Source organism: Capra hircus, chromosome 10, assembly GCF_001704415.2.
Source record: "Capra hircus breed San Clemente chromosome 10, ASM170441v1, whole genome shotgun sequence".
NCBI classification, from domain to species: Eukaryota; Metazoa; Chordata; class Mammalia; order Artiodactyla; family Bovidae; genus Capra; species Capra hircus.
The window spans coordinates 42166193-42179661 of record NC_030817.1 but is presented as its reverse complement, the minus strand read 5'-3'; the positions used below and the strand labels follow the sequence as shown (position 1 = coordinate 42179661).

The 13469-nt window shown below is 39.7% G+C and overlaps 1 protein-coding gene across 4 annotated transcripts in view; it reads right to left on the bottom strand.

Annotated features, from left to right (window-relative positions):
- GALK2 (galactokinase 2) overlaps positions 1-13469 on the bottom strand; it is a 154690-nt gene that overhangs the window by 52303 nt on the left and 88918 nt on the right. For all 4 annotated transcript variants that reach the window (XM_005685796.3, XM_005685795.3, XM_018054176.1 and 1 more), the window contains 2 exons: positions 3821-3919; positions 2361-2513 (listed from right to left, as the gene is read on the bottom strand). In XM_005685796.3, coding sequence (XP_005685853.2) covers positions 2361-2513; positions 3821-3919 — 252 coding nt within the window. The remainder of the gene's footprint in view (positions 1-2360; positions 2514-3820; positions 3920-13469) is intronic.

Below are 13469 nucleotides of genomic sequence, written 5' to 3'. Positions count from 1 at the left end.
AAGACAGGCTCTGTTAAAAAAAGAGTCACACTGTAAATTTTCCCTGAAGTGTCAAAGGACCGCATGAAACCTTCTTTATTGCTTCACATGATGCCACAAGGAGCTCAGGATACGCAAAATGCCAACAGCGTCATTTCCCTTCCCTCCTGCATCACACATTTTGTCCCTCAATATAATTAAGGGATACTCTCTTCTAATAGACATAAAGCATTTCTGGGAAAGTTTAAGCCACTGAATATATATAAAATATGAAAAAATTTTCATTAAAGATTTCTTGTTACTTTGTTAATTTAAGAACATAAAAATGTGCTTCACTTAAAAGAATCATTTACGCAAGTTATAATTATAAATCTCTATTGTGTTTGCCTTGAAATGTTTTAAATTTCAGTTGAAATGCCTCTAAAGACTCTAACTTTAAGTGCATCTGCATTAATTAGTTTTGGGAAGCTGTTAGAAGAAGAGCAGGGAGGAACAGAAAGAGAGGAGGAAGACCTAAGAACAGAAGAAACTGTGAACATTAAAGCAAAACAAAGAAAAAACATCTTTATTAGTTTAGTGTCCTTTCCTGTGCTATGGAGACACAAAAAGGTACTCATTTTTCAAAAAAGGATCTTGGGAAAATAAGAGGGGAAAAATAAGTATTACTTATTATAGTTTTGCCATGTGCAGCTCTACCTAATCAGTCTCATTTTCAAAGCTATCTTGATTAATCATTTCTCCACTGACCCTCCATTTTTATTATCTGAAAGCAGAAAGTTTACTCAGAATAAGAAAAGCTTCTTTACTTTTTTAACATGAGAGTTTATTTCCTGATTTAACGAGACCATTTCCAAATAAAAATTATACTCATTCATATGTTGCTGAAAACAGAAAGATGGCACCATATTATAAGGAAAACATGCTTAGCCGAATTTCAGTCTGCATTTGCTAGGCATAAGCATATTCTTAACATCAACATCTATCTGCATAGCTTATATTAGCAGTTTTCTATATTAGCAATAAATTTTATCTTTATTCTTCTTTTGTACATATATATAATCTTAGATTCTCATGATTAGCAGCAACATGATTTACAAAATATTCTGCATCTTGATAAAGCCCTTCCATTTTCTTTCCTCCACATTTTAAAAGAGAGAAAAAGTCAGAGTACTTAAAATAATGAGTTTTATCTACATCAGTTGGGAGGAGTGTGTGGCAGGAAATCAGTTTCACTGACTAAAGTCCCTCTAAAATGCACATGGCGTTATACAGTTAAACTCAGAAGACGGCCTCAGGAACAAAAGGTCCTGCAGTGGATTAAGGTTTTCAGCTACCTCTTACGAAGGAGAAACCCTTTTTCTATTAGCTGCAAAAAGACATCCCCCCACATCCCATTCTGACAACTTTTCACTACAGAGATTCAGCACCACAATTTTATTTCTTTTTCTCCTTGTATCTTTGGAAAAGAGTCATTACAACATGAACCCACTTCACATATCTTGTACTTGTTTTGGCTTTCCTATGGATCTCATAGATGATATCTAATTTCATGATAAAACTCTGAAAACAATGTTGTGTATGTTTGAGGTCTCCTCAGGAAGGCAGCACTTACTCATCTATCTCAAAAAGTCAACAGGAATAAGCCCTTAAACAAATAAGACACTAATTTCTTCCATCTCCTGGAAGAGGCGGCTTGCCCTAAAAAGGGAAAAACAAAATTCACTGAAGTCTTTGACATTGAAAGGTTAACTGCACTACTTCTCATGTATGCACTGACCAGAAGAGTTAATATTAAAACATTTCTCACTAAAGATATTCAGTGAATACTTCCTAAGTAGATTTAAGACATGACTGGCAAGTGTCTTCTAAATTGGGGAACAGAGAACACGAACCTTGTGGTTTGTGTTTCTCTAGTAGACACCAAGCCTGCATTTTTTAAGGGACCAATGATGGCCAATGGTGCTAGTAAGAGGACCAAGGATTGAGGCTATTATCACTTTTGTTGAAGAAACATGATTAGTTATGGTCATCTCCCAATAATCACCTCCAACTTAGCTTTCTCCACCCATATACCTAACCCATGGCCTGTGTTTCACAGATATAAGTTGAAGTGTCATCATCTCCCCAGTGCCATGCTAGAAGACTCAACTGTAAAGTTCAAGTAACTTCTAAATAGCTAGAAGTTACAGGGCATACCTATTGGTTTATTTATCTGCTGAGCTGGAAATCAAATTGCTCTATACTAAAAACTTCAGTTATAATATTACTGCTGTCAGAATGTTGCCCTAAATTTTAGGGAAAGAGACAAAATAACAGGGAACAAAGAGAAAAAGAACAAGAGAAAGCCTACTTCAAGTTTCACAAATTGGCCAAGTCCATACCTTTGCAGCCAGCCGACACTCCATCACCCTGATATTGAAATGAGAAGTTGCTGCCTTATTCATTTCCACACAACTGTTGGCAATCACAAACACTGCTCCACTTGGGAGTTTCACATCAGTTGCCCTCAGAGGACTAAATTCTATCAACTTGGCCTATTGGGAAAAAAATGACAGGTGAGATATAAAGTACTAGAATTTAAAAACTGCTTAAACATTTATGATTTGCCTTAGTAAAAATTGTTCCCCAAAATGCATTCATTTATCAATTCAAATATTTTTAATCTTTATTTTTAACTGGAGAATAATCGCTTTACAATGTTGTGTTGGTTCATTAGGTATAGCCTAGTGTAGGCTCTAAAAAAAAAAAGGAAATCTGAGTCTTAAAGGATGAACAAAAGTAGGACAGACAGAGGGTTTGTTTCCCCAAATAAAATGTCGAGAAGAGGAAAGAGTATATAAAATTTCAAAGGCCAAAAACAACATAAGGTTTTAGGTATTGCAATTTAGCTATAGCTTGGAGGTTGAGGGCTGAGGCATGGTGAGATGATAGAATTGGAGGGCTGGTAAACCAAGGGTCAGATTATGAAGTGCTTTGCAAGCCCAAAGAATCTGGACTTTGTTTAAGACTCTACAGCTAACTTATCTTAACAACAGGACACTTGCCATCATGTCTACTTGTCAGGTCTCATCCAAAACACCCAGAGTTTTTTCTTAGCATAAACCAGGTTTCTTCATGTCTCCTGTCTTTGGCTTAGGGGAATCAACAACAAATACTCTTAATAGGAAGAAATCCAGGTATTCTTGGAAAATAGCCAAGCCTGTAGGAATACTAAGAAAAGATTTTTTTTTTAATGTCTGTTTCTATTTTGGAAATGGGCAGTTTATGGCAACTACCAAAACCTCTGTTCTGCCTATGGGAGTTATAGCCTAGCCAAGGGGAAGTAGTATTGGCTAAGGAATTCATTCCTGGCTTCCTGTCAGCATTCTTCTCCCTACCACTAAAGCCCCAAAAATGTTGACAGAGAAAAATGATACCATAGAGTAAATTATAAAAGAGAGGGGTTGTGAATATATGTAGCAAGAGAACTAACATTGGGGTTTAAAACCAACAGGAGATTATGAAAATGCCATGAGATGCAGTGATTTGGGACAAGAGCAGGAAAAGAAGTCCCAGTAACTAACGAGTTGAGAAATAGCATACTAACGATGAATTAGAAGGAGGAAAAAACCCTAGACACAAAAGGAAAAGAGACTTGAGGTACAATTCTGAAAGCTTAAGGGAGAGGTGATCAACATGAAATGGAAGTGAATTGGAGATAAACTTGAATTACAAAGGAGTTAAGAAATATCATCCTAAAATACAGCCTAATAGAACAGGCCACCCAGAAACAAACACACTGAGGACCTTTCTGCATGAACTTTCCCAAGCTGACATTTCCAAATAGTTCAATGTCACCTACAGTTCCTTCTTCTGCAAGAAATGATATGGACTGGTCCATCCCTCCTCCTTCAGTACCAATGTAACGCTCACTCTTGGCGCAGATTTCTGCAAGCTCCACCTGGAAAAGTAAAATAGATTTGCACTGTGAGTACATCATAATCTGTTGCTCATTCATTTTCCACTCCAGACATGACAGATGGGTTTGAATTCCAGGGCAGTTCTAATCCATTGATAGTAGCTGCCTATAGCATTGCTTAACAAAAATCCAAGGATATTCAAGTTCCTTATGTAATATGGCAAAGCACTTACATATAACCTATGCACATCATCTCCTACACTTTAGATCATTTCTAAAATACTTATAATACCTATAATAGAATGTAAATGCTATGTAAATAGTTATAAATAAAATGTGAATGCCATGTGAATAGTTGCTCAGTTCAGTTCAGTCGCTCAGTCATGTCTGACTCTTTGCGACCCTATGAATTACAGCAGACTCTTTGCGACCCTGTGAATCACAGCACGCCAGGCCTCCCTATCCATCACCAACTCCCGGAGTTTACCCAAACTCATGTCCATCGAGTCGGTGATGCCATCCAGCTATCACATCCTCTGTTGTCCCCTTCTCCTCCTGCCCCCAATCCCTCCCAGGATCAGGGTCTTTTCCCATGAGTCAACTCTTCGCATGAGGTGGCCAAAGTACTGGAGTTTCAGCTTCAGCATCAGTCCTTCCAATGAACACCCAGGGCTGATCTCCTTCAGAATGGATTGGTTGGATCTCCTTGCAGTCCAAGGGACTCTCAAGAGTCTTCTCCAACACCACAGTTCAAAAGCATCAATTCTTCGGCACTCAGCTTTCTTCACAGTCCAACTCTGAATAGTTACTAGTGCCCAGCAAATTCAAGTTTTGCTTTGGGGAAATTTTTAGAAATTTTCTTGGAATATTTTTGATCCATGGTTGGCTGAATCCACAGATGCAGAACCTGAATATATAAAGAGGCTGACTGTATTTGCTATCCCTAAAAGATTCCTCAGAGCAAGCAGTTTCTCCCATCTTTTTATTTGCTCCATCCCTCTCTAAACTGGCATCATCAAAAATCTCATCTGGGCACTCATTCATTTCTGCCTCAGCTTGCTTTGTCTTCCAACAGTGTACTAGTGCACAGTCTCCCCACAGCCAAAGTGAGGTCACCCAGCTTCATTTTCCAATCCAAAAGTAAAGCTGCTCTGTGGCATTTCCATTAAATGCAAGAATCAAGACCAGCATCATCTCATCAAACACATCTTCCTCCAATCAAGATGACGAGGCCCAATAAATGAACAAATTTCTAATCCAAACTGGAAACGTCAAAATATCTATTTAAGAATCTTCTATGGCTTTCGATTGATTAATAAAATAAGTTCAAATTCCTCAACGTGGCATTTCAAAGCCTTCCAAAATATGCAACCAATCTGCACATGAAATCATATTATCTACCACTCTTATCCAATTATATTTGTCTCCATGACCGTCTCACACATTTATGTAACCTGGAATTATTTCCTGTCTTCTCTCATATAAATCCTATTGCTATTCAATATCCAGCTTAGTGGCTACCCACTATGGGCAAGTCGCTGGACTGGCCGACTGGCCACTCAAATCTTCCTCCATCGTACAGTTTTCCTTCAATGCTGTTCCCATTTTGGCATCCTGTTTCTCTACATCCCTACAATACTGACAGTTAATATCATCCACTTACTCTATTCCTCACTCACTCATTCATTTTTTTCTTCTAAGACTTAATCCAGGCATATATTTCTCACATATTTCACTGGAAGCTTCTCCTAGAGTGGTCATTCTAAAGCACTGCTATAATTACCTCTTGCTTGCGTGGCTGCTAGTGCCTTGATAATCACACTTCTCATCGCGGTACACAACATCTCTAATGACTTATCCCTTGCTCACATCTCCAGCCTGCTCTCCTACCACTAACCTGGTAAACCCTAGGCTCAGACCAGGGTTCTTTCTGTTCATCACACCCAGACTCCCTCAGTGCCTTTAACAGTGTGATTTTCTATCCTCACTCTACTCAAGCATCACCTCTCCCCGAAGCCCTTGCCACCACTGAAATGCACACATCTACCATATAATCCCTCTTTTCTTCCTCTATAAAACTCTATGCCGATTTACCAAACCATGCTTTAAGTATGGCTTTCCTTGTGTTTTTATCCATCAGTCTATGGGAGGCCACGCAGTGCCCAGACCAGAATCCACTCAACAAAACTGAATCACATAGTATTCATTATTATTCTTTAATAGTGTCAGGTTTCAATCACACCTACTAATATTTACCCCAGAAAATTGCCAGTCTTGTGAGAAACAGATAGAATTAGTATTTATTCTGTGTTCCCTACCTCACACAACCCTGAGCACATAGAAAATATTCAATAAACACCTGCTGCTTTCACTTTCTGAGACTTGGGCAGCTAGATCCCGTGTCATATCCCTTCCTGGATTCACTAATGCTAACTGCCTCATGACACGAGGTAAGCTTGGTATTTTTGACATGATGCACATTGTATGTGGCCTGATGAACACATCAGAGATGGCAATGTTCCATAATAAGTACATTTTTTTTTAAAATTAGTAACCAACAGGTCAAAACACTTGGATTTTAAAATGTAAAAAAAATAATATACCTAGGAGAAGTACATGCATGATTCTATGTGGACTGAAGAGACATGGGTCCCTACATAAGTGACAGGGGCCAGTGTGAAAAATTGCCTTCCCACAACAGCAATGCCAGGTGGCGCAAGCGGTAAAGAACCTACCTGCCAATGCAAGAGACACAAGAGACACAGGCTCAAACACTGGGTTGGGAAGATCCCCTGGAGAATGGCATGGCAGCCCTCTCCAGCATTCTTACTTGGAGAATCCCACGGACAAAGGAGCCTGGCAGGCTACAGTCCATAGGGTCGGACATGACTGAAGTGACTCAGCATGCACAACAGGAACAGTAGCCATGTTTACATGCTAAGTTCCTGGCATCATCTCTTTCATGAACATTATCTCCTTTAGGTCTCCAAACAACCCTCTTCTTATCCTCATTATACAGATGAGGGAAAAGAGACTTGGAGACACAGATAGTGGAGAAGCCAGGATTTGGATTTCATGTGCCCAACTCCAAAGTTTCTGTTATTTTTACACTGGACTAATTACACCCCTGCTGCTGCTGCTACTGCTGCTAAGTAGCTTCAATCATGTCTGACCCTGTGCAACCCCATAGACGGCAGCCCACCAAGCTCCGCCATCCCTGGGATTCTCCAGGCAAGAACACTGGATTGGGTTGCCATTTCCTTCTCCAATGCATGAAGGTGAAAAGTGAAAGTGAAGTCGCTCAGTCGTGTCTGACTCAGCTACCCCATGGACTGCAGCCTACCAGGCTCCTCCGTCCATGGGATTTTCCAGGCAAGAGTACTGGAGTGGGGTGCCATTGCCTTCTCCGAATTACACCCCTACCCCTCACCAAATAATATACCCAAATAACACCCCTCAACAAATAATACACCCAAATAACATAATCTACTTTTTCTACTGCTTCAAAGAGATATGAAATGATAAATGAGATCCTCAAAATTTAAGTATTCTCCTTCTTAAGGGAAAAGACACTAAAGCATCAAGAAGTATATGCTTATTGTTTTAAAAAAAAATCTCTGAATGTGTGGCAACAACTGAATACTTCAATGGAAATATGTGAATTTTTGCAGACTATCTATCTCCTCAAGATTCAGAGGGACCCAGGACTCCCCAGCATCTCTGTGTCAAGGATAGTCCATCAGCAAGGTTCTGGACATCCCCATCCTTTTCTGCTACTTTTCGTGCTGAACTCTGACATGTGTATCTCATTACTAGACAGACAATAACCAAGAGTTTTAATGGAGAAAAACAAAAAGAAAGTGAAGATTAAAAATTTGAGAGATGAAATAAAGGATTACTCACTTTATAGTCCCCCCTAGAATGCATGAGGAATTTGGTGGTAAATATGGAGGAAAGAAGCCAGTATCAGAAGCCTCAAGTTTTGGTTAGAGCCCCAACTCTCCTGCCAACTAGACAGATGTGACCCTAGACAGATGGATCAACTTTTCTGAGTTTCCATTTCTTCATATAGTATTAATAAACCATAACAGTTTTCACAGAATTTATTGACCTGTTACTATGTGCCAGGTACTGTTCCAATTGCTTTGCATGAATTAATCATTTACTTCTCATCATGACTCTATAAGATAGATATCTCCTCTTCATTTTACAAAGAAACTGAGACTAGGCTAATAATTACTAAAGCTGAAATTCAAACTCCGCTTGTCTAACCCCAGACTCCATACTCTTAAATACCACACTATATTACCTCCCATCCACAACATGGAGAAAATACCTACCTCTCTAGCTATTATTGTGATTATCCAATGAATTTGATAAAAACATCCCATAAACTCTAAAGAAGTATATAATTTTAAATTTTATTATTTTCATATAATGAATGAGAAATCACTCGATTTATACAAGTGAATAGCTAAATCTCAAGTCAAATGTAAAAACAGGTATAATTAATCTTGAATTCAGGACCATTTTTTAAACTGTTCAAGGGGAGTCCTCTGGTGGCCTAGTGGTTTGGATTTCAGGCTTTCACTGCCATGGCCCCAGGTTTAACCCCTCTTTGGGGAATTGAGATCTTGTAAGCTGTGGGAATAGGAAAAAAAACAAATGGGGGAATTCCCTGGTCTGGTGGTTAGGACTCCATGCTCTCAATGCAAGGGCCCAGGTTCAACTTCTTCTCAGGGAACTAAGATCCCACAAGCTGTGTAGCATGCACTGCCCCTAAAAAATAACAATTTAATTATTCAGGGAAAGAGAGAACTTAAACAATTCTGGGTGACCCTAGGAGAACCAGTTCAACAGTAAGGAGTAATGCAACTCAAGACAAACGAGAGTTTGTATTCCATTTAAAGCATTCCAATCTAAAATTTTTTGAGGGGGAGGTGGGACATGGAGAGGGCAATCCCTGCTTGCCAAACAAAACATGCTTGTAGTATAAACTATAACTACAGGCTCAAAGGCTGGCTTTCCCAGTGGCCCTTGCCCTTTACCTCCACACTAAAAGCAAAAAGGTCAAATACTAAATGGCTATGAGATGTGAAGAAACTAGAAACAAATGGCTTTTTTGGTTGGTTGTTTTTAATTTCAAATCCTGTTAAAGGAAAACTTGCACACTCTGACAATAAGCAAAAATTAGAGCTAGGCCCACAGCCTTAGCCAGAGGTGGCATGACCTGAACTCAGAACCATTAATGGAGGACCGTAATAGCAGGGAATGCAACAGGAGCAGAGAATGCCTTTCATTCTGGGTGATGTTGGGGAAACATGTGAGCCTGCCTCGCCCTTTCTATCCTTGGGGACACTGAAAAGAGAACCATAAAATGTTCCCCAAGAGGTAGGTATAATCAGGCAGAGTGACTTGCAAAGACAATAAATACTCCATACATGCTTGACCTATATAAAATATCAAAAGATTTCATGAGAATAAGGAGTCTTCAAAAACACATTAACAAAAGTGTATGGAAAGAAGCCCATTGGGAGTTAACTTCAAGAACAAACCAAATCAAATTTGAGGTCCCAATTCCTGATGCTTGAAGCTCATCCACTTCTCCTATCCCCCAACCCCCTCCTATACACCCCCTGACTCACACACACACAACACCTCAATACACTCACATGCAACCTGAGAAAAACAGCAAAGCCCTAACCAAGGAGGAATTCATCACCCTCCCTCCAATGTATTTTCAAGCATTTCAAGAACCCCAGGCATCTCCAAACTTCTAGTCACTTGTGGCATTTAGCTGTATCCCTTCCTGAGAATCATTGGGGAAGACAATCTGATTACATGAGAAACTCTTCCAAAAGTTTGTAGCCAATAAACTCATTTCTATTTTGACTCCTACCCTCTGGACAGTTAGGAGAAACTTGGCATTATTCATAGATCTTCTTTTAAAGGTACTTAAGATAGTTAATGAAGCTAATTTAGCCTTTTGTGTGGTTCTTCTCTTGAAGCGGTCTGGGAAAGAACCAAAAATCACATGGGCTCCCAAATTAAACAGTGTACCCATATTCTGACCAGTGGGGATCCAGTAAGAGCAGAAATAACAGTGTTAGGTTTTAACAGTCACTGAGAAGGGATAAAGATTCATGAATGTGTTGTCTGGCTAACACTGGATATTCATGAAGACAATAATAATACAAAAGACTTCAAGATATTAATACAGTAAACTTTATTTTTGACAGTTTTTACTAATGAGATTATTAAAAGTAGAATAATTACATAGACAAAAAATGTTCATCATTTCCTATGGAAAGACTTGCTATTCAGAACACAGACCCTAACCCAGACAGCATCATCCAACTGTTGTCAACCACACTTAGTGCAAGTTAAGAAAAAGGAAGAAAATGAACAGCCCTATTCAACAGTCATTTAAATACTAGTGTCCTACAGATAGATGGAATGTCTTCCCTCGAGGAGCTCACGAGACTGATACTGTCTTCAGGTGAACAAGTCTTCCAAAAGAAACTTCTTTCTTTCAAAAGAAAACTAGTGTTCCAGACAATGATTTGCCCCCTACATGTGCTATCCACCCAGCTCCATGCAACCATCTGCCCAGGAGGCTGCCCAACACGAACTATATTGAGAGGTTCCCATGTACTCTGCTTCCCATTGGGTTCTTCCAGCAGAGGATTCTGGCAGGAAATGAGGAATGGTGAGGGGGGAGGCAGCGAGTTCACCCTGATGAGGTCACTTTCAGACCCAATGGCATAACAACCCAGCTACAACTAGTTCTGAATTCCCAATATCTCCAGCTATGTACATCATCCCTACGAAATAAACTGCCCTTGATGAATGGGTGTACCATCTACTTTTTGTTATGACCCTGACTGATATATCAAGATAAAGTGAAAATGTTAATGGCTCCCCTGACTTTTCTTTACCTCAAATATTTTCTCAGCTTTCTCTTCATGCAATCCTTCTTCACACTAACTTTCAAAATGCCTGGGTGCTTACCTGGCGCTATTTTCAAATTCTTCCCCAAACTGGCAAACCTATTTAGTAGACCCCAGCCAAGTAGGAGAAACTTCATGAAATAGCACCAAGGTAAATCTAAAAGAAACTGATGTAGACTTGCTTTGTTTTGTAACATGATTGATGACCAAGCTCTAACTTGTATACACTTTGAAGTGTTCTAAAGGGGACGGGGGGAGTAGGTTTTCTTTAATTAGAAAAAGAAGAAGGCTATTATTTCTTCTTCACATCTCTAATTCAAAGAGATTAGCAAGTTTCATATTTTTAACTTCAAGAAAAGTTGCCTCAGGACAATGACAGCCAGTTCCCAAATGAACATAAGAGATGCAACTGACTCGGATGGATCATGCTGAAAAGTTCCAGTAAATAATGCAGGAAAGGAAAAAGGAGGACTTCAAATATTTAAAAGATCAGTATCTATGAAGAAACAACACTGAAGAGGATTCCCAAAAGTAAATCTGAAAAACCAGCTAAAATCTAGAACCATCAAAGAATGTGTGCTCACAAGCGTATATCACACACACACAAACACCAAAATGAACTCCTTCATCTATATTGAAGAGGATGTAATCTAATGAATCTGGGAAAAGGCTAGTAATTGGGGAATGTGGCTCTCAAAATATTTAGCATGCTTAGTGGGGGCAAAAGCACAGTATTCAAGGCATCTCCCTTCCAACTATAAAGAAAGAGACAAAGACCACTTCCCTAACCTAACTGACCTGCAATCTGAGTGATGGAGGGATCCAGGCTCTGAGAGGAGGCCTTCAACAAGGCAGGAACCCTGTATTTTATGTGAAACAGTTTGGGATTCCAGGTCCATGGGGAACATGAGAAAATGTCTATAATAGGTTTCTCATAGACCTCAACCATCATGACTTGTACTGGTTGAGGTTGAACATTCTTAGGTGTCTGGCAACATACAGTCTTTAATAAAAGATGATCTGTATGTGTGCAGATGTGTGTGGTAAGACTATTAAAATGATAACATAAATCCAACAAGAAATAATAAGATGCAAAAGAAGGAAAGAAAACAGCACCCTCTGCACTACTCTAAGTGAGGCCTTCAGACACAGTTAACAGGGTCTCTAGGGGACAGGCTGGAAATACAGACTAGGGCCTTAGACCTGCTGAGTCAGAATCCGTCACTTAACAAGAACCCCAGGTGATCTGTATTCACATTAAATTTGAAAACACTCCCCTAAAATATTTCCTACACCAGGGCCTTCCTAATAAATTAAGCACATAGGAAAGAATCAGTAGGAAAGGAAGCTGCTGCTGCTGCTGCTGCTGCTGCTGCTGCTGCTGCTGCTGCTAAGTCGCTTCAGTCGTGTCCGACTCTGCAACCCCATAGACAGCAGCCCACCAGGCTCCCCCATCCCTGGGATTCTCTAGGCAAGAATACTGGAGTGGATTGCCATTTCCTTCTCCAATGCATGAAACTGAAAAGTGAAAGTGAAGTCGCTCAGTCGTGTCCAACTCTTAGCGATCCCATGGACTGCAGCCTACCAGGCTCCTCCATCCATGGGATTCTCTAGGCAAGAGTACTGGAGTGGGGTGCCATTGCCTTCTCCAAGGGAAACTAAGAAATGCTGAATGCCTTCTAAGGCAAAATACTGCAAGGATATTTCATATGTGCTGACTGCTTAGTCTCCAAAATGACCCTGAAATTATAATTTCTACTTTATAGAGGAGGAAACTGAGGCTCAAAAAGTTCAATAAATTAACCTAAGCTGCCCCTGAGAAAACCATAGTTGAAAAGGACACATGTACCCCAAAGTTCATTGCAGCACTATTTATTATAGCTAGGACGTGGAAGCAACCTAGATGTCCACTGACAGATGAATGGATAAAGAAGCTGCAGTACATATACACAGTGGAGTATTACTCATCCACAAAAAGGAACACATTTGAGTCAGTTCTAATGAAGTGGATGAACCTAGAGCCTGTTATACACAGTGAAGGCAGTCAGAAAGAGAAGAACAAATATATATTAATGCACATATATGGAATCTAGATGGTACAGATGAATCAATTTGTAGGGCAGCAATAAAGATGGAGACATAGAGAACAGAGTTGTGGACACAGAGTGGGAAGAAGTGGGTGGGACAAATGGAGAGAGTAACATGGTAAAAATATACACTACCATATGTAAAACACATAGCCAATGGGAATTTGCTGTATGACTCAGGGAGCTCAAACTGGTGCTCTGTGACAACCTAGAGGGGTGGGATGGGGTGGCAAGTAGGAAGGAGGTTCAGGAGGGAGGGGACATATGTATACCTATGGCTGATTCATACTGATGTATGGCAGAATCAGCACAACATTGCAAAGAAAGTTAGCTTCAATTAAAAATTAATTTAAAAAAAAAAGATATATAGAGAAATGTCCCTCCTCCGATTCTATCTTCTAAATAACCAATGTTAATAGCTTAGGACATTACAGTTTCTTTTTATCAGTGTCCTCAAAACTACACATATCTCTCTCCCTCTCCACATAGACACACAAGAATTTTTCCCAACTTTCCATGCTGTGCTCAGAAGGAATTGTATTATACACATGATCC